The sequence below is a fragment of the Microtus oregoni genome, unplaced genomic scaffold (genome assembly GCF_018167655.1).
Source record: "Microtus oregoni isolate MIOR12 unplaced genomic scaffold, Mior012 000004F_ref0000308, whole genome shotgun sequence".
In the NCBI taxonomy this organism is placed as follows: Eukaryota; Metazoa; Chordata; class Mammalia; order Rodentia; family Cricetidae; genus Microtus; species Microtus oregoni.
This window is the reverse complement of record NW_024543063.1, coordinates 7,930,564-7,952,425: the sequence shown is the minus strand read 5'-3', so window position 1 is coordinate 7,952,425 and position 21,862 is coordinate 7,930,564. Positions and strand designations below refer to the sequence as shown.

Below are 21,862 nucleotides of genomic sequence, written 5' to 3'. Positions count from 1 at the left end.
CCCCCCATACACAAGTGATGGTATGGTTTGGATTGGAAATGTCTCATGGACATTCACATGGTGAGTGAGGCCTTTCCTCTCTATTGTCTTAGTTTGAATTGTGTCGTATGGTCCTTCCTAAGCAAATCACAGATTCACACACATCTCCCTTGAAACTAGGACAGGGTCACCTTCCCTGAGTGCACCATACAGAGGCAGAGGGAGGGTGTCTTCCAGGCAAAGGCTAGGTTTCCCTAGCATATTGGTGACCAGGTGCTGCTGCTGCTGGTGTTGTTGTTGTTGTTTTGTGTGTGTGTGTGTGTGTGTGTGTGTGTGTGATGGAGGAGGGAAGTATCACAGTCTCCTCCTGTGTCTGTGTGACGGGGTAGGGGACCATGAAAGTCTCCTCCTGAGGCATCAACCCCATCAGACTCTTTTTACTTTGGATTCCGGTTACCTGTACAAACACTGCAGGGAGGGCAGAACTAAAACAAGACAGTGGGTCTTAGGGACACACGATCCTCGATAGTTCTGCAGAAAAGCCTCAAATGACTGAAGGTAGAATCCTGGCCCCAACCCCATTCCTCCAGGTGGGCAGCTTGCTGGTTAGCGACCGTAGCTGGTATACACTAGGATTCACACGTCTCAGCATCTCCAGGCAGCTGGGAAGCAACTCCAGAGGGGAAAGTGAGTGAGAGAGAGAGAGAGAGAGAGAGAGGAACCTTCCGGAAAGGCTGCAGAGTCATGCCGTGCGGCCATCCAGTTAGTTACTCAAGACTCTTGGACACTTGGGTTCCACACTGAGGTCATGGCAGGAGGTGGGGCCTGGGAAAGGCAATAGATTCGATTTTTTAAAGGAAGAGGCCAGGCAACAGAAAGTCTGTGAACCCCTCCACGTCAGGGCTACATGCAACATGCAAGGGACAGGAAACGTGCTAGAAAAGTCCAGGCTCTTCACATGCAGGTGAAGGAGGTCACTGCATAAATGGCACATGCAGGCTTACCAACCGCCTCGGCGCAGGCCATCAGAACTCCCAGCCTTCCCAGCTCTCTACCTCATTCCCATTCTCGAGAGCGTTTTCTTTCTCAACCAGCCACCTCTATTTCTACTATCAGCCAGATCCAGTTGTTCGTTCTGGGACACAAAGAACCTGGAAATCTCAGCAGGTGTCCTCTATACTCTAATCCACACCTAGTACAAGGTAAGGTGGTACCTGAAGGAACCATTGCTTCCAAAGGATCCCTTGAACATTGACAAGGGATGGGTGCAAGAGGAACCTCTAGGGGTCTGGGCCAGCATTTGGGGCTGCTGTGCTGATCCTGACCTCCAGGAGTGCTGTCCACTGGCAGGACTCAGAGCAGGAGAGGGGAGATGGAGGAGGAATAGAGACATAGAGCACAGAGACACCTGAGGGTTCCCTGATGGGCTGGAGTTCTTCACATAAAGCTTAGAGCACTGTGCTTCGGGGGAAACAAAGTGTTGCTGATTGAGGCTAAGGCAGGTGTCTTACAACCATGAATTTGGCTCAGTTAATGACTGGATCTTTGGAACAATGAAGGGTGTCTCATGCTGGACTCAGGTCTTGTTTGCTAGTTTAGGCCTGACTCACCATCTGAGGTCAAGAATGGGGACAGATAAGTCATCCTGGCATCTCTGCCTAGCAGGGTGTCCCCGAAAGAGTAGGCGTCATAGTGTTTGACTATTATTTTTAGCAGCATTTAAAAAAATGTAATGAAGGCATCACCCCGGCACAGTTCAAATGACACAGCAAAGCAAACTGTCATTCCTGCAACAATGGATGCAAACCTGTATTTATGAAAGAGGCTGTTACAATCATCATTACCATGATGGTTTCTAAATTATACATGGAAATGGTTTGAGTTTGCAGGAGACGCGGGCAGCTGAAATTAATTGCATATGGAGTTAGCATTTAAGGAAATGAAAACAGGCCTGAGGAGCCACCAAAAGAACAAGGCTGAAACAAATGAAAGACAGAGAGAGGCTCATTTCCTCAATAGTCCCCCTGTGAACACTCCGGCTACAGGCTGGGCCCCGCGACTCACAAGAAGATCTGTTTCCCTGTGGGAAGTCCCCTGCCTCGTCCTTTCAGTGAGCTGCCAGTTTCCTTCTTTTTTAAGATTTATTTTTATTTTTAAAATTTGTGTGTGTGTGTGTGTGTGCACACAAAAGAGCAAAAAGAGAGCATTGGATCTTCCGGAACTGGAGCTGCTCAGCCTGGCTGCTGGGAAGTGCCCTTGGATCCTCTTAAAGAGCACAAAACACTGAGTCATCTCTCCAACCCCTGACTTGTCAATTTCCTGATCCATGAAAATGAGACAAAAGCTGGAGATTATCATAAAAGAAGGTTCCTCAGAGGAGGGTCAGCACAGAGGCATCAGGAGATAGGTCCCCTTTCCCCATCTGTATTTGCCTTGCAGAAGAGGTAGGCAGTGCCTACCTGAAGAGGTCAGAGGTTCTAAGGGGTCACCACACAACCCCAGGTGCTGACCCATTGCCAGGCCAAGTGACCGTTGACAGAACATACGGCCCTGGATGAAACGGGCTAGAATCCTTGACCCCAACAGCTTCTGCACACTCCTTACTCAAGGGTAGACCCTGACACAAGGACTGTCCTCTGACATGACATGTGTCTCTTAGGAAGGAAAAGCACATGCTAAGTCTGGGGTCCTGCCTGTTGCTAGCATCCTGGGGAGGGCTAACGGTGGTGGTTCTCGCTGTCCTTAGCAAGAGTGCGGTACTGCTACCCAGTACTTCCACCACTTTATCCCTGCTTCCCCTTGGGGACCTCACCTTTCTTGTACTGCAGACCATTCCTTGCATCAGAGCAGCTGGTGTGTGGGGCCTGGGAGGCTGCTGGCTAGAAGACACCTGGGGTATGAGCTGGGCCCAGTCTTTCTAGTGACTGATGTCAGATCATGGAGCCCCAACATCTCCTTGTTTTAGCTTCTCAACTTGTGCGAGCAGGTCAAGTTAGCTAACATCCTGGGACCCCAGGAAGTGTGTGTGTGTGTGTGTGTGTGTGTGTGTGTGTGTGTAATGAAACGCCTGAATCAACAGCTAGTACAGCAAGCATTCTATCAGCTGAAAACAACTGTCCTCATGTCCAGACAAACCACACTACACTGAAGGCTCCCATGACGGCATTAACTCTAATGTAAAAATGCAAATGATAATTCATCTCCAGCTTTGCCATAGCCCAGCTGAAAGAATCGCCAGCTTCACATCTTTGGTACCGCGCCCTCGTGGGGTGCAGCCAAAGCTGCTCAGAACCATTTGGAGGAAGCTGTGCCGCCTGCACAGGCCCTTCACGCCCACTTCGAAGCCTGGAGGCGGAGCCGCTTGTTGTTTCAACGGAAACCCCAGCTTGCAAGCTCCTCCTAGACACCGAGAAGCCCCCCCCCCCCACTCTCAAGATCAGAACCGATGGGAAGCAAATGCATGAGAAAGCCCACCATCTTGTGCCCATTCTGTTTGAACCTGAGAGAGAATGAGAAGAGGAGAGAGATCCCCTCCCCCAGTGCAGTTTCATGGCCTCCTCTCTCCCTGGCAGGTGGAGGCTGACTCACGGGCCTCGCAGTTGTGCCAGGATGCAAGCACAGGCAGGCTGCTCTCCAGGCTGCAGAGAAGCGGGGAGATCAAAAGTTAGGGAGTTCTGGGCTTGTTCCCTTCTTACCTGTTCACCATACAAAGCCCGTGTCTTCTGCTCTTGGCACATAACTTTGTCCTTCTCTGCTACCACAATGGTGACACAAGAGACAGTCTGTAATGTTGCTAACAGGATTGTCCATCACTGGTGGTGCCCACTTTTAATCCCAGCACTCAGGGGGCAGAGGCAGGCCCATCTCTGTGAGTTCAAGGCCATCCTAGGCTCTGTGGAGAAATCCTGTCTCAAACAAACAAACAAACAAACAAACAAACACACAAACACAAACAACTCTAGCCCTGGGGACAAACATAAAGGCACAAAGCAGAAAAACAGAAGACAAGATGTTCACAGTCTAGCAAAACAACAACAACAACCAACCCTCCTTAGAAGCAAGGACTCCAACCTTGACAAAAGAATTCAGGTGGGGGAAGGGAGGCACAGCAGGGGATCAGGACTCCTCTTGGACTCAGCTGTCTGAGGTCTCCCTCCTGGGAAAGGCAGGTGGGCAGTTGTCAGCAAGTGTCACAGGTGACTGACTGGCTTCCTCAAGAATCCACCAAAGCAAGATTAATTTAAGACTGCACTGTAAATGAAGAGTTTCAGTCTTGGCTTATTTTGATTTCTGTTACTGTTATTCTTATGGTGCCAAAGCAACCTCTTAGTTTTCAACTATATTTTGGTTTTGTCACTTAAAAACAGCATTTGCTGGTTCCTGGGGTAACCCAGCTTCCGATTAATTAGCTTCTGTAGGGATGAGGCTGATAAAATTATGATTTTTTTTTCTTTTTGAACGAGACAAAGATGCTTATCAATGTGTATGTTTCACATTCCCCACTAAAGTTGCCTCTGTGTGATTTTCTCAGCACAGTGACTTGGAAGAATGGTATCGCTATTTTGTCCACTCTCATTTCAACTTACCTTCAGAAGCTTTATACAGTGCCCATTTTAACATTTATAACCAAATTTAATTAATGTGAGTAAAGTCACCTGGCTAATGTCTATGGAATACCTACCATGTGCTCAAGTTCAGGTTAGACATCAAGAATCAGAAAATCAACTCACTGCCAGAAGGGACTCATGGCCCAGCAGTTTGGGGTGTGCTCAGAGTAAGGACCTGGACAGCCAGGAGACCACCAGCTTGCATTCATAGCAACTCTGAGTGACACACTGCTGGGAAGGCTGGAGATGCTCACCTGCTCGACTTTATCCCATGCCATGCCGGGAGCCAGCAACCTTGGTGTTGGCTGGTCAAGGATGCCAAGAGGGCTGGAGACAGCAAGGACTTCACAGGAAGGTCGGCAGTCTGGTGGGGTTAATTGCACTCTGTGCAGTTTGCAGTCAACAAGGTTAGAAACTGAAAGCTCTGGGGCTGGTGCGATGGCTCTGTGGATAAGCACAGTTGGTGTGCAAGCCTAAATACCTGAGTTCAAATCCCCACAATTCATGTAAAAAACCAAGGGTGGCCGAATGTGCTTGAAATTCGAGGGAATAAGGTGAAGTGTGATAGAACAGGGTCCGTGACATTGTCTTCTGGGCACACAGTGTGTATGTACCTCCTCGTACACAGGTGCACATACTTCACACTTACACATACACACCAAAAACAAAACAACAGCAAAACAGAACCCTACTGCACCGAGCCTTGGTACAAGAAGAAATGTTCCAGTTTACCTTCTCCACAACTCTTTAAGGTTCTGTTATCTTGTTTTACATACAGGGAAACTGAGACTTGGTGGAGGGATCAGTAAGATCAAACAAAACCTTGGGGTCCTAGGGAACTTTATTATTTTTTTAGTATCCTGTAGCTCAGGCAGGCGTAGGACCAGAGGATGACCTTCAACTTTGGATCCTCCTACTTCCGGCGTCCCAAGTGCTGGCATTGTGGGTGTGTACCACACCTGATTTGAGTGGTGCTGGGGACCAAACCCAGGTCTTCAACAAGCAGCCTTTCCAAGCACTCAATTGAGCTGAATCCCCAACCTTTTCTCATTCCAGACTTAAAGCTCTGAAGGCCTATCCAGCCCTCCTCCCTCACTGTTAAAAGTTGCAGGGGAATGCCTACATGCCCTTCTGTGTTCCCCACTGTACCTACCAAAGCTCACTGATTCCCACCCCAACTCGTGGTCTTTCCCAAAGTGAGCTCATTCTCAGCATCTACAGAGCATGGTGTCTTACTGTATGCAGTATACCACTGGAGAGGCCTCGAGTCTCAGAGCTCTTTGGATATACTCAACTGAGAGGGGGGGCAGGATCAGCTGGCGTGGGGCAGCTTCATTTGCTGCACAGGTCCAGCAGTTCAAGGCTCCTGAGTGGTGGACAGTCAGACAAGCGTTTCTAAGTGTTTTATAATTCTGGACCATTTAGGTAATTAACAGGCAAGACATGGAGGGAGAGAGATGGCCCAGGATAAGCATAAGTGGCTGAGCCTCTGCACCCACCATTCAGGGTGGATTCAGACCTCACCCACACAAGCTGCAACTCTAGAAGCCACCGGACCCCATGAGAACCCCGACACCACCTTGTGTTCCACTCCCTGGCTCCACAGAGGCCTGGAAAATGGACCAAGAAATCTGAAAGGAAAAAAAAAAAATCCACAGAAGATGCCCCCACTGGTTTGATTGTATAAATAGTTTATTTCTGCTCACAGCATCATATACGCATTATAAAAGGGGATGGGAACAAAGAAGAGAATGGCAAAGACAGAGAATTACAGGAAAACCAAAACACGGAAGCCAGTGGACCCCGTCCCAACACCCGTCACACAGTGTGTGAAGAGAACAGCTCTAAATCAAAACTGGCCTCCCTGGGCCTATGAGAAACCATTCCAAACCTCGCTTGAGGAGGCCAAATTCCACTGCAGGAACCCACAGGACAGAAGCTGGCGTGTGATGGGAACTCCCCCATGGCACCACCACACAGTGATTTTCACTGGGCTCCCTCTGGTCACAGATGAAATGGGCTTTTACTAGGTCAAACATCACAGAGATCAACTGAGACTCTTAACTATTTGCTGATACACCACAGGGCTTGACTTTACCGCACAACTATTAACAGCCAACTGCACCCTTAAGTCTTGATAATGGGGGGAGGGGGAGAAACACCACAAAATCATCCCATGCCATCGTTCGAGCAGGCCAGAATCTGACCTGGAACTCAGGTATCGTGAGCACAGGAAGGTTACAGTATTTGGCATAGGCAATGTCACAAAATAAATATATTATTCTCTCCATATTGTGGAACTACCAAAATGTCAAAGTGCTTAAGAAATTGTGAAGAAAATAAAAGAAGGTGGATTTTTTTTTTTTAATAATTCTATACAGAATCTTCAGACCATGGGACCAGCCCATGAAGAAGCCAGCAATGCCCCGTTGCTGTGTAAACAGACCGTGTAGGCTGCTCATCACGGCTTAGCGCTACTAAGTGTCTACAAAAAGACCAGCAGCGGAGGGCTATAGAAGACACAAGGAAGGAAGATGGGCTGCTAGATTTCAGTTTTAAAAACAATCTTCTAAGGACTGGGTGTCAAGCAGGAAGCCATGATTTCTGCCTACGTGGGGTTCCTAAATTGGCTTAGTGTGTCAAGGACAATAGGGATGGGCTCCTATCTTGACCACCTCGGTGCTCACTCAGAACCATGGCCTCCTTTGCACAGCAATGTGTCGCCATGGAGGAAAACCAAAATGCTACTCTAAAAGATGGATTCCGAGGGGAAATTTAAAAAAAAAGAGAGAGAGAAAACAATGGCCAGCTGTAAATTTATCTTTCGCTACTGTGTTTCAGGATGGATGACAGCTTTTTACAAGCCAAGACTCACTCCTGATTATAAAGGATTTTTTAAAATTACATTATTAAAAATATGTATTTATTCTTTCACTTTATCTATTTTCCAAAGCCTCTTTCAAGTAAACTGTGAAGTGCCTGAGTACCAGTGACCATGACGTCACACGCCCGCTCCCTTTTCAACTCAAGCACTCATTGTTGTCTGCTAACCAAAGTGCTGGCTGGCTCTGAGGCCAGGCCGGCTCCCACACGGGTGAATTCCAAAGGACTGATCCTTCAGACTTTTCCTCTCTTCCAATCCACGCAAACGAGGTCAGCTTTTCCAAGCTGGGATTTTATTCTTTTGGTGAATGACATCAAATACTCTAATGACACGCTTTGAGTAAAACACTGAAATCAGATCGGCTACAAGCCCAACTCAGAAACCTGAACACTTCACCACTTGCAATGCCAAGGGGCACAAAAGGACAGTCTTTTTTTTTTTTTTAACTAAGGAGATTATTTATTTGTGGAAGTGTTTTTTTGTTTAAAAAAAAATGTCTGAAACCTATCACCATGTGGCTAGAATGATCAGACATGCCTTCTAAGAAAACCATTTTGCAATTCAGCACACATCTGTAGCTGGTGTGCTCCTCCAAACCAATCAGTAGGCTGAGAGAATTTCAAATTCCACACAGAGGGTCCAGTATTTATGCCGATTATGTAGTATGGAGGGAAACACACACACACACACACACACACACACACACACACACACAGCATTAATGTCAAGAACCTCACCCTTTAAATACCTGTACTGGCACCACCACCTCCAATGGTTTTCTGCTTTTGTTTTATTGGTCTCTTTATGTGATAATGACCAACACATGGACAGGGCCTAGGCCATCTGGAAGAGGTCACATCCCAGGCTCAACAGCAGTTCTCAACAAAATCACACCCACCCAGCCCTGGAGAGTGGAGTCTTCCAGGCCATTCCCAGCCAAGGCCAGAAGGACAGCAGCACCCTGGGCCCTCAGGCTGCCGCATGGTCCCAGGCAGTCCTCTGGACGGACCCAAACCACCACATCCTTTGGGCCCAGAGCAGGACAAATCAAACTGCAAACAGGGGCCTGCCCTGCGACATAAAACTACTCAGTTTGCACAGCTCCAGAATGCAAGGAGCGGTCACCCCCTCCCCCCATCAGTATACCCCAGTGCCTACCCGCTCCCACAGGAGTATCCCCAGGGTTCTGTGAACTGCATACCTCAGGTAACTCACACGTGACTCCCCCCGCAGTGGGGGCTGGGCAGCCTGAACTTCTGGCCCTGAGGGAGCGAGAAGAAATCGCTTTTGTCTCTCTGACATTCAAGCTTCCCACCTGGGGCCAGAGGGCTCACCACCGGACCCTCGCGTCCTCACGTCCACTCCCCGTCGGTTCCCCCCACCCCACCCCATTGATAGCTCAAGCATTTAGACAAAAGGTCCCCTGAGCTGGGGTGGGGGGGTGGGGCAGGTGGCGAGCTGGGTGGTAATGCAGTCTTCACACCCCGGTTAAGTCTCCAAGTCCTGTGTTAGGGTACAGGGATCGTGTTTTAAAAATTCGAAACATCGCTTTGGTTCGTTGTCTTTGTTCGCGGGCGCGGGTTCTCGCTCACCCAGTCGTCCATTCATTCACTCAGTGGCTCGCTGGCTCAGCCTCGGTCCCAATCGCTTCCCGGACGCATTACCGCTTCTTCTTCTGCTTGAGAGACTTCCTGCGTTTCAGGATCATCTCATAGAGCTTGTCCATGCCCTCGGTGAGGCCCTCGCCGATGATGGCGCACGCCGGCTGGACATGGTAGGTGGTGGCCGGGATGAGCTCGTGCAGCGCCAGCTGCTTCTCAATCTCGGCCACCGGCAGCGACTTGGGCAGGTCCTGCTTGTTAGCGATGACCAGCAGCGGCGTGCCCTGGTTCTCCGCAAACTTGGTCACCTTGTGCAGCTCCGTCTTGGCCTCCTCTAGCCGGTCCACATCCACCGAATCCACCACGTAGATGATGCCGTCCGTGCAGCGGCTGTAGGACTTCCACAGCGGCCGTAGCTTCTCCTGGCCGCCCACGTCCCAGAAGTGGCAGCTGATGCCCTTGGCGGTGCCGTTGCTCAGTTTGATCTTCTCGGTATTGAAGCCAATGGTGGGCACAGTATTCACGAACTCGTTGAACTTGAGCCGGTAGAGCACCGTGGTCTTGCCGGCAGAGTCCAAGCCCAGCATAACGATGTGTAGGGACTGGAAGGCCGAGATGTTGGAGGAGATGTTGCCCATGGCTCCTCGCTGCGGCGCCGGCCACTGCGGCTGCGGCGGGAGGGCGCCGCCCCCCGAGCAGTCACAGGCCCGCTGCGAACGGGCGCACCTGGGCCCCGCCCGCCGCTGGACCCGCTGGGGCCTCGGCGTCTCAGGAACGTACGGCCAGTTGGGTGCACTTAGATTCCAAGGCGCCCGCTCCGTGGTCCACCCGGTGCGCGCCCCGCGGGCATCTTTCTCCGGAGGCTTTGTCTCCCGCGCAGCCGCCACGGACAGACGCCGCGGTGGAGGATGCCTGCTCCCTGCGCGCTCGCCCGGCTCGATCTGCGCCTTGCCCGCGCCGCGGCTCTGCAGCAGCCTCTGGTCTCAGTGGCGTCTCGGAGCCGCTCCGGCTTCGGCTTCCCCGGCGCGCAGCGGAGGCGCAGGCGGGGCGCGGGTTTCCCCGGGTGTCTCTGTCGGCGTTGCTGCCTTGCTGTCCCTGCAGTACCCGCGCTGTTGCTGCCGCCGCCGCCACCGCCACCAGCCTGCTGCGGCCGAGGGCGCCGGCCCCGCCCCTCTGGTCCCGCCCACTGGCCACGCCCCTTCCCTGACACGCCCCGCGGTCTCCCGGGGTCAGGCGGGGTCTTCTCGGCCGGTAATGCCTTTTCGCGCGCTCCGGTCGTTCGAAATTCGTCCGGACGACCCTTCCCGCTGGCCGCGCCCAGACTATGGGCCCGGGCGCGGGCTCTTCCTCCTCAAACCGGTGACGCGTCTTTTAAAAATAGCTCCGATCTCCGGAACCCCCGCCCCGGGCTGAGCCCGCAGCTCGCGGGGCAAGGACAGCTTCTGCAGAGGGCTAGTGCGGTGACACCGAGGCGTCGGCGCGGGAGGGCGGAGGAGGAAGGGCTGACCTCCTCGAGCCTGCAGCCTGCCACCCGGATGCTATTCCCATCACTTGGTCTCACGCACCTAAGTGCCCTTTCTGTGTCCTGGGCCCTAGTCCTTCTTGATGCTCAAGTTCCTTTTCCTGCCCTAACTTCAGGGAGCGCCCGGGAGGATCAGCTGGGAATATCACCCACCTGCTTAGATACTTCCAGACAATTCTTTCTTAGGTTCCCTGGTTGTCACCTGATTTTATGCCCCCTCCCCCGACTCTGCTGACATCCCAGATGATGTTAGAGTCTTGAGAAGGTACCTTTTGTCATTCCACCTTGAGAGCTATCTACCTTCAGACCACGGGGGAGGGGTGGAGTGAGGGTGGGGAGATCCAGATACCTGACTAGAGTCCAGGAAAGCCCAGGATCTAGACAACCCTTGATTATAAAATGCGTGTGTATCGCTTGGAGCCGATGGTGAAATGTGTCACAAACATAATCTCTGGGTTCCATTTCCTGACTCCATTCGTGGTTTTATTTTACCTTGTAAACATGTAACAGATACATATTATTTCTGGATGCAGAGGGAACTGGAGAGTGATTATGAGTGACACAGATTTGATGATGCTGGGAACAGGAGATGGCCAGACAAGGGACAGGTAGTCACATTTCTGTAGGTCTGGCTTCTACGACAGAAAAGGTAGCAAATACAGTCCAGGGAAAGAAAATAAAAAGTCATCATTTTTTAAATTAAACAATGCACACAACACACACACACACACACACACACACACACACACACACACACACGAACCCCTTCCTTTCAAGTGCTAGGTTATAACACATGATTTCATTTGTACTTAAAGCCTGTGGTACTTAAGCCAACCACACCTGCTCGAGGAAGGACAACCTTCTCCCATCTTTGAGTTTTCATAGCTGCAAAAGCCACACCATCTAGACACAAGATCAGGGACTGGTGATGGATGTGAGTGCTGGAGAGGTCCATGCAGATTACCTGCCCACCTTCTGCTGGGTCTTGCTAAGGGAGATCTTAGTTGCAGATTACCTGCCTAAGACCAACAGTGCACTGGTTCTGGGTTGCCCTCCCCTGACAGGGGCACAGAAAATTTGACTCAAATTCATCTCAAATTGAACTGGCAAAAGGGCAAATATATTAACATATTATCTGATACAAGGAAAAAGTTTAGAGCGAAGGTTCTCTCTTCTGGCAGGGCTGGATCCAGGAGCTCACAAGTAGATACTAGACCAAATCTTCTCTGCCTGTCCTCAGTTTCCCTCTGTGTTGCTTCTTTTAAGTCCTATGGTCTTACACCTTCATTTAGAACCTAGAAGGAAAAAGGACTTATCTAATAGCTTCAACAAAAGCTCAGAAGACACATCTCTTTGGCCTGCTTGGTCTGCCTCAAATCCACTGCTTCTGTCCAAGAACAGAACACATTGATTGACGTGGCTCCAGCCTAAAAAGTGGTGGTTCCCATAAAAGAACCGGGGACCCAAAAAGGCAGATAAGCAAGAAGAAATGAATTGGGGGACAGCGAGAATGGCTCAGTGGGTGTCTGCAGCTAAGCATGATAACCTGAGTTCGATTCCTGGGTCCTACATGGTGGGACGCGTGAAAAGACTCCTTAAAGTTGTCCTTGGACCTCCACATGTGCGTGTATGTGCTCACACATACACACACATGTAAGTTTTAAAAATTTAAAAGGAAATTAATCCAGTTTGATTCAGGTCATGTCTGTTACTGGGAGGGTAGGATTTGTATTTTGGGAGGAATTTTCTCGGCTCTCTTGTAGGCACGCCCTAGAGAGACCCTCTCTCTTCTTGCTCTTTCACCTGTCATAGACAGGTGACTGGTCTCTCTGGGACTCTAATGTGTTACCTAGGATTCGGGCATTTGGGAAGGAAAGGACATTTCTCAGTCTGACTCTCAAAAATGACCTCAGCATAAGATACTTTGGTGCTACTTGCTTCTGTCCTGGAATGGGACTTGCTTGCACTTTAGAAGAGCTGGAAGGGTAGGCTATATAGTACTTGCCTGTTCTTTGAGAAATGAATCTTTCATCACTGCCAGCGGCTGTCGCCTGGTCGTGCCTGCAGTCCCTGCATTTTGCATTTCACAGTGGCACTCAGCAGCTAAGGGCTGTCTGTTGTCCAGTACAAAAAGGGTAGATTAATAGACACTAATAGAGCCTTCCAGAAGAAAGCCATTACACAGCCGCTCACCATCCTTGAATAGCTAGGGCTCTACATTCTAATTTTGCTCACCAGGTACTAAGTTGATTTTACAGCTGATAATTTAACTTTTAACACATAAAATGTCATTTGGTTGAGGCAAGTAGGAATTTCCTTCAAATGTGGATTTGAACTGAAAAGCCCTGGAGTTGTGGGGGGAAAAATACTATTTACCAACATCACTCCAGACACTCCGGACCCACTAGGAACCTCTTTTTTTTTTTTCATGAATATTCCTTAAGGTGGATATCCTGGGCTGTGTTGTCAGACAAGGACTCCAGCTACTCACCAATCTGGGGCCCCCGTCACTGAAATGTACCTAGTCCAGGGGGTGCTTCTGAGGGGGAAATGAGATCACACAGGTAGTGTTTGGCAGCGTGCCTGGCACACACGGTGCCCAAGAAATGGTACCTTTGATATGAGCAAAGAAACCAGTGTCAAAGAGCACATTGCCACATTCATAGAGACGGTGGGCTTCCCTCTGTATGTCCTCCCGAGAGGACACTGCTGGCTACACGTGCTTCCGTCTTCATTTTGATTAAGCAGACCAAGACATTTCTCAAAGAATAGTGAGCTCCAGGTCTGAAATAGCGCGGAGCTATTTCTGCTTGTTTTCTCCCACGAGACTTTCCACCCAAAGATGAATTCAGTCACTTCAAGTAAACAGAATGGAACAGCTCGGCAGTAGCTTTGAAATAGCATCCCATAAGATTCTTTTTATCTCCTTTGAGGGGCTTAGAAATCTGTGTCACTAACTAAAATAGATCTCCAGTGAATCTAGTCTGGTTAATACAGTGGGAACGCTAATCACATAAGGTACAAAGGCTGAGCCTCTGGGCCATCCTTTACCGTGGACCCGGCTCAAGATCAGAAGATGGGCACTTACGACTGCACGCATGCGCACGTGCCGGGATGATTACTGCGTGTACAGACTAGAAACCTGCTGCGCAATGCGGGGTTCAGATTCACAGCCCGTGCCTGATTGTGCTGATGCCGGAGCGCCCTCTACCGAGACGCTCGAGAAATAGGTGGAGGCCCTTGCAGAGAGGAAATGACCAGGACACATTTACTCAAGGCTTGAAAGGCTGGATCATCCCAGCCGGGCTGCTTGTGGAAGCATCAACAGCCCTAGAGACGTGCTGGCTAGAAAGCCAAGAGGGCAAGGGGGCCTGTGTTTGGGTTCAGAGCTTGGGGAATACCTGCCAGGACCCCTGCAGTTTGTGGAGATCTGGAGTGGACAGTGTTAGGAGAGGTTCCAGGAGCCTGGCAGGGTGTAAAGGGGTTTTGTTCAGTAGCTGTGGAGAAAACAATAAAAAATAAAAAATAAATCAGGAATTGGTGAGACGGGACCGAGAACAGGCATTCAGGAGCCTGTGCTGAGATTAGAGATGGGAAGAAGCCAGTGGCTGACCTGACTCAGCGCCGCCGCAGGCAGGAAGAACAGGACGTGGAGGAATGGAGGAAGGCAGCTGGACAGCGGGAGCGAGGCCCGCAGGAGCCCTATTAGAGCCATGGCCTTGGTGGAGAGCAACCCCCAAAAGTCTGAGGGTGTGGTGGACCATCCCTGTCTACACCACAGCACAGTCCTCTGTCTCCACGCTTGAGTGAACATCAGCACTAAGGGAGGCTAGTGGCGGGGCAGGAGGCTAGGCAGAAACACACAAGAATCGCTCTCTCATGCCTGAGGCTAGAGTTTCATTCGAACAGAGAACAAGCTGGGAATAAGAAGGATCTGCCATTCAATTATCCATTGAAGCTCATAATTTTAATTTTTAAAAAAAGTCAGAGTGTTTTTCTTTTCAAGTCGCAGGGCTGGTCCAATTCAAGCTTCCTGTGTTCCTAATAATCACTGCTGCTGGGAACTGGTACTCTCTTTGATGATTTTGGTAAAACAAAAAGTAGGCACCACCCCCATTGATGTCATTACTGCATGGGAGAATTCAGAAGTCATTACTTATCAGTACCATTTTTATTCTTAAAAGAAAGGTATCTCTATGTTTCTAAGGCTAGCTGTATGCCTGCCTTAGCCTCCAGAGTTCCAGGATTATATGTTTGTGCCACCACACCTGACTTTCAAACTTAGGTAAGATTAAAAAAAAAAAAAGACAAAAAAAAAACACACCACAAAAATAAAAAATAAAACCGCAAAACCTTCTTCTAAGCCTCGAGTATTATCTATTAAACGGACTGAGATAAGGACTTCAAGACCCTAACTTTGAGAAGTCAGGACTCAGGGGGCTGCTGAGATGATGGGGTTCTTAAGGGAGCCACATCCTTTGAATGGAAAGATGGAAGGCTTAGTGTGCAAGAGGTATTTTTATTTTGTTTAATAATGCCATCACCTTAATTAAATTCCTACTCTGATAAGGACAGAGGAAAAATATAAAAACAAGTAATAACAGATACCCAGTGATTAAGGAGCTACACCACGCACTGAGGAGTATCTGATGAAAACTTGGCTGGCCCCGCCCTCCTCCCCAGGTGAACTGAGATGACTTTTATTTTCATTTACTTAAACCCCTCTTGGCTGGACCCAGGAGGGAGAGAACAATTGTGCTCTGTGAAGGTCTTCCAGTTCTCCTAGCTGCTGCCAGCCCTCCCCAGGTCTCATGTGTGGTCACTCAGGATGGCTTCTCCTCTGGATACAACAGCCGGCTTTGTGTGTAGCCATTCTCAGGTGGACGTGGCCCAGTCTTCTGAATAGAGGCCTTTGGCTCATTGCTGCTTGGCAGGGGAGCCATGGCCACTTGAGATTATTATTTCCTTCTTATGAGTTACTGGAATTGTGTAACCTAATATGTGTCCCCATCCATCACTGAAAATACCTTTTGCTCGCTTGCTCCTGTCTTCCATCCCTCAACTATTTGCCCAAAGCCATTGGTGACCAATAGAAAAAAAAAAAAAACCACAAAGGGTTGATGGATCCTTTCTTACTCTGTCTTTTCAAGGGACAATCCACCTACAAAATTCTTCCCTAAGAAACAAATTGGCTTAGTGACTGTTCCTCCTTCTTCACAGGATACTCCTAAGATGCAGAACTGACTCAAGGCCAAGATGGTAGAGATGCCCACAGTTCCAAGTCGTAACACCCATAGGACCTTGACACACGTGTCTTCTGTGTCTCAGATCATCAGCTGTGACCTGTATTCTTGGCCACCAGCCCACAGAATGACAGTGTCCCCAAGTCTTGTTTCTGCACATGCCCTTCCTCTCACCTCTCAGTATTAGTCTGTCTAATGTTCAGAGTTTCTTATTGTCAAAAGCCAGACATTGGGTGTGGTGGCACCTGCCTATAACCCTAGCACTTGGAAGGCAGAGAGAGGAGAATTTTAAGTTCAAGGCTAGCCACGGCCCCATAAAAAGATCTTGTCTCAACAAAACAAGGGGTGGGCTGTAACTCAGTATTCCAGTGCTCACCTACTATGGGCAAAGCTTTGGGTTTGATGCCCAGATCAGGAGAAGAGAAGAAAAGATACAAAGACCTCTGGGTGGAGTATTGAACACAGAGATCTCATCATGGAATATTGAACATAGAAATCTATGTAACTGATTCTCCCTCAGCTTGTCAAGGCAGCATCAGAGCTTGCATAGGTTTGTTGTCTTTCCCGTCTCTCTGGCACTCTCTGAAACAAGACGCAGATGGGCTCTTGAAATGAAGACAGTGAGTGGTTTTCAATAACCCTGATTGGCCTTTCTTCAGTTGAACACACCTGCCTTGATCAAACATTTGGGGATTGCAGTGTGCAGTTCTGCTTTTTCATATGCATTAGAACCACCTTTCTCCACTCTGTCTGGGATTAGGAAGGAGGTAGTTCATGGAATCAACCTGAATATGGAAGTGAATTAGAGCCTTCCATTGCTGGTGCTCAGTGCCACCTGCCATGGCTGGATAGCTGAATTCCTGGGAGCAGCCTTCTGTTCGTGTTCAGGGGCAGAGAAGTGAGCCTGGCTGAGATCTCCAGGTTCAGTTACTCCCTTCCATGTGCTTCTCACCATGGCATTCTAGAGAAAGACAGAGGAAGGTGTCCATGCCGAGTTCCATGGAAGCAAGATGCCCAGTCCATGCTAAGTGGAGGAATTTAGTTTTCAAAATCAAAACATCTACCTCTACCATGGCCCAGACGAGCAGCAAGCTGACTCTTTGGGCCCATGGTTGCTAGGTAACAGCAGAGCAAACAGGAAAGAAACAACCCACAAAGAAGTATGGAGATAAGATAAAAAGATATTTACAACAAAAGTAAAAAAAAAAAAGTGTGTGCATGGAGGGGGGGAGGAGGTCTTAGCTCCCACTTTTCAGGTTCCTCTTTTTTGCTTCTGGAATTTTCTTTCTAGTCAAAGATATAATTCTTAAAGAATGTATAGTTCATTAATTGCTCACAATGGAGTAAACTTTCTCCAGGGAAACTGATATTCAACAGATCCAACGAATGAAGGAGTGACTCATTTGGGGACATTTTTGATGGGTTGTGACATGTACACAGTACAGGTTTTAAAGGGTTCAAGAGCCTGGTCAATGGAAAGGAAGTCTCCATCTCCCAACAAGGCATCACTCCTTGCAGGTGACATTTGTCAAGAGCTCCCGTGTCCTTCAGACATGGAATCATTTATTTTTAGGGAGTGTTCTGCTCTGGGTCTGAAATATGCCCCCAAAACCTTGCTCATCATCTTTGGGAGCTGTTGAGAAACTCAAGGAAGTGATATCTATTTAAGAGTTGAGGGTAGCGACGGGAGAAGGCCCCTTCCTCCCCTGCTCCTCTCTACTTCCCAGACACCGTGAGGTGAGCAGCCGTGCTCCACCAGGCCCTCCCTGCAATGATGTTCAGTCTCACAAAACACTAAGCAGTGATGGGAGCCAAGCAGCCACGAGTTGAGGTCTCTGAAACTGGGAACCAACACAGACCTTTCTTCCTTCCAAATCGTTTGTCAAGTACTTATGACAACAATAGAACACTAACAGAGAGAGCAAGACCCTTACACCTCTCTAGAGCCCCTCACAGAGGAAGCCAAGGGAAAGGACATGGATTTAGTAGGCAGTATAGGGTTGTCTGGCCAAGCTAAAATAGGGCCAGGAAACTGGAAGTCAGATATCCCTGAGGGAAAAGATAAACTCTGAGAAAAGGAGAAGCTAGTAGGCTTTCCCTGCTGTGACTACTGAAATCGTCACTTGATAGCTCAGACCTGCCAGACACTGTGGCCAAAAGGCCCTTCCGAAGCCTAGATCACCTTGTAATAGGACCCTCAGATGCGTACCTCACTCTTCCTCTCTGGGGCTGCAACCTCTGTCAGCACCATTGCACCTTAGCTCTGCTGTCAGCAAGCCAGACTTCCGCTTCCTTTCCTCCTGAGTCAATTCTCCAAGGAGGTGGTCCTGTCTACCTCTAGCTACTGTGCCGAGGTGAACCCAATTTGGTTCATTTTGGATGCTCTGGCTCAGACTGGAGAAACAAGACAAACTGAAGACAGTAACTCTGGAAAACAAACTTGCAGCTTGTCAACTCCTAATGAGCAAGGAGGAAAATACAAAATAAAGAGCCCCCAAAACAGAGAAATGAGCTTAGATTTAATTCAGGAGGCATCATCCAAACTGGGGTAAGCTTTTGGTCTTGCGGTTTCCATGCTCCTGTTAGTAACCCTGCACCCACAACCCTGTAAGTAACACTAACAGAGAGAGCAATGGCTTTCTCCCACTGCTACCTGTACACTCACTGGCTCACGAATTGGACTTCGATGATTATCCTTATTTTGATCTGCCCTCGGTTCTCTAGTTGGATTGCATAGACATTTGTGCTGTGCCTTCCTAGGAAGTCTTACCCAACAGTGAGACAGATACTGATATGTGATGTCCATTGGGAGTTTTGCAAAAAAAAGATACCCAAGAAACAATTGTGATATTTAACTCTGGTCAGTGGCACAGACAACGTGGACAATGGGAAGGACAATGTATTTTACTGTGAACCTTTTGTACTGTTTCAGTTTTTGCCTGAAAATATTATTTTGCAAAAGGAAAAAAAAAAGGAAGAACTCGAGAAATCTCCATGAAGTTAATAAAGTCATACACAAGAAGAAAAGAATACACAGATATGCAGACTTCAAAGCCTGGCATTGGGGGCTGCCTTCTAGAAAGAGGGAAAATAAATACAGCAGTCATGCAGAGAGTGAATTCCCATGCAGGCAAATGTCAAATATCCACAAATAAGCAATTGCATTGAGCTTCACAAGATAGACGAAAGTAGCCTTCAAGCGTGACGGAGACTCAGCCTGGAGAGGGGTTTCCGGGCCAATTTATGGAAAACATCATTTCCCTTCAGAGATGTACATCTGTTGTCTCAAGGTCAGGCTGACAAGGTTAAAGGTGAAGCTAAGATTTCTAGGTCTTTCCCTTTGAGGTGAAGGGCAGCAGGAGTTTAGCACTTCTGAACACTTTGACCTTTTGTGGGCAGGGGGTGAGGGTGGGAGGATATTGCCAGTCTTCTAGGTTCTTCTCGGGTTTTCTGAATGACTCTACAGGCTCAACTCAGAGATATGGATGAAAACATACCTGGGAGACCGGAGTGTTCTGCGCTATTACTTTGAAATTTTAAATTATTCTCTCTGCTGTGAGCGGATGCAAATTGTCTTTCATAATGACATTTAATCTGCATATCACTAACACCCTATGGCATGGGGAGTACTGGAAAGGAGTTTTCTCTCTGAGATTTTTGGGGGGAGTAGAGAGCTGAGTTCACAGCAGGTTTGCACACAAATTCTGTATTCGTCTGGGCCAAGCTGAGCACAGCCATCTTTGAAGAGCCAGGAAAAAGAAGAAGACTGGTGTGGGGGCTCATGAATACCTACACGGTTTCTGGTGTAAAAACACCTTTCATTTCGAAAGACCAACAACGTGAGGTTAGCTAGCCCATGAGTGTGGGCGGAGCCTCGAGGTTCACAAGCTGCTCTTTGGTTTGCACAATGAGTGAACCAGGAATGGTTGCAGTTCTCAGAAGGGGTCATGGAGGAAGGCATGACTGGATGCTAGACGCATCCACCCTGTATCAGCCCCAGATGGAAGTTCCTCCCTTTCGCTAACCGCACACAATAACTGCCAACACCCTTCTGTTCTCCAGCCTCCGCGCCATGGGTTGACATGATACCTTCCTGAGAAATCCTTCTAGAGTGTGTTGAATTTTAAATAACTTTTTACTGATACCGTGTGATGAATTGAAACGTGTAAACTATGCCACTGTCATTCAGGGAGCCGCTGAGTATGGGAAAGTGATCAGGCATGCCATTGTGCCTGGTATTGATTTTATTTTCTCATGCCAAATTGACTTTGCACCTCCATAATCGCTTCAGTGAACTCATTACCCATGTCACCCCCAGGGCTCCTAAGCCAAAGAGCTTTGTCAACAGGTGTGACTTACACTAGATCTACACATAGAAACATTTATGTACTTTTCTTCATCTAGAAACTTCCATTGTCATCACCAATACTTGAAACTGAAAATATCCAAAGATTCTCAGAGTACCATTGGAGAAAAATCTGCGTGCCGTAGACTGTGTCTCTCCCAGATGCGACCTTTCTTCTATCCTGAATTGACTATCTGGCTGGGGAGTTAAGTAATTACACTTTCTGAAAATGAACCATTTTCCTTTTTTCTTCTCAGTGAAAAAGAGGCTCAGTGGTTAAGAACACTTGTTTTTCTTCCAGGGGACCTGGGTTCAGGCAGCAGCAACACAGTCATCTGTAACTCCAGCTCCAGGGGACCTGATGCTCCCCTCTGGCCTCCACAAACAGCAGCACGTGGCACACACACACAGACACAAGTACATATAAATAAGAAAAAGAAATATTCAATATAGTGAAAACAAATCTTTAATGTAATATTATTTAAGTCTTTAATATTATACACACACATATTTTGCCTTAAGTCATAGTATTAAAAGAGCAGATACAGAAGGATTTCTGTGAGCTTCAGGTGATCCAGAGATGCACAGTAAGTCCCTGTCTCACAAGACAAACAATTCAAATACACACACAATCATGTCTCAACTCCTGTTTGCTTTTCTCTTCCTTTTGTGTGTCTCCTTCCCTGTTTCTTTTTCTCTTCTTTTTTTTTTTGTTTTTGTTTTTGTTTTTTGTTTTTTGAGACAGGGTTTCTCTGTAGCTTTGGAGCCTGTCCTGGAACTAGCTCTTATAGACCAGGCTGGCCTCGAACTCACAGAGATCCACTTGCCTCTGCCTCCCTAGTCCTGGGATTAAAGGTGTGTGCCACCACTGCCCAGCTTCCTATTTCTATCTTATGTGACTATAGGACATCATCTGGGGTCTTTAGAACAAAAGGATGGGTTTTCTTGCTGCTTTGGGTTAGGCCACCCAGTGGATCTCTGTATCCTTGCTCTAATCTGACCCTTCTGACCTATGTGTCCTCTCTCATGGTCACAGTAGTTCTTCAATGATCCCAGCCACACAAAGGAGTATCCCCTCGCCTTCTTTGTCTTATCAAAGCTGACATTGCCAACCTAGCCTGTGAGTTGTTAACTAAGCCATTCTTTCCACTTCCGGGCCCAAGTAAAGAAAAACAAAAATTGGAACTGCCAGGGGCATCATAGGCTGGCTCATGCTTGCAACACAGGAAAACATTCAGGTGAAGTGCAGAAAATGAATAAATGTCATTTCAAAAAAAAGTGCATCCTTTGGGGAAATCATTCAATACTCACCCAAGACAACTGTCAGGTGAAGGCATATTAAACCAGGAAGGCTTCTCCGGAGCTTACATGCTAGCCACAGATGCAGCCAGCCATAGAAACTACAGCTGAGTGGGGTAAGCTCGTGGCCAAAGCAAGCCTTGACAGAGACGTGGAGGAGGGGTTGAGGCAAAAGTCAGCAGAGAAAACTCCAGTGACAGCTAAGCAGACATTTGAGTAAAAGATTCTCAGCATTATGGTGTCTGCTGTCTAATTCAAATCATCTGAAAGTGTTATGGTCTCCTCATGATGGGTGTGTGTGTGTGTGTGTGTGCATACGCGCGCACGTGTGTGTGTGTGTGTGTGTGTGTGTGTATGTGTGTGATTGGATGTCTGTGCACCT

At 48.3% G+C, this 21,862-nt stretch overlaps 1 protein-coding gene across 1 annotated transcript; it reads right to left on the bottom strand.

Moving 5' to 3' along the window:
* Nucleotides 1-6,266: 6,266 nt before the first annotated feature.
* On the bottom strand, nt 6,267-10,447 carry Arl4c (ADP ribosylation factor like GTPase 4C). The gene has a single exon (XM_041650751.1). The coding sequence runs from the start codon at nt 9,707-9,709 to the stop codon at nt 9,131-9,133; it is 579 nt and encodes a 192-aa protein (XP_041506685.1). The 5' UTR covers nt 9,710-10,447; the 3' UTR covers nt 6,267-9,130.
* Nucleotides 10,448-21,862: the final 11,415 nt, after the last annotated feature.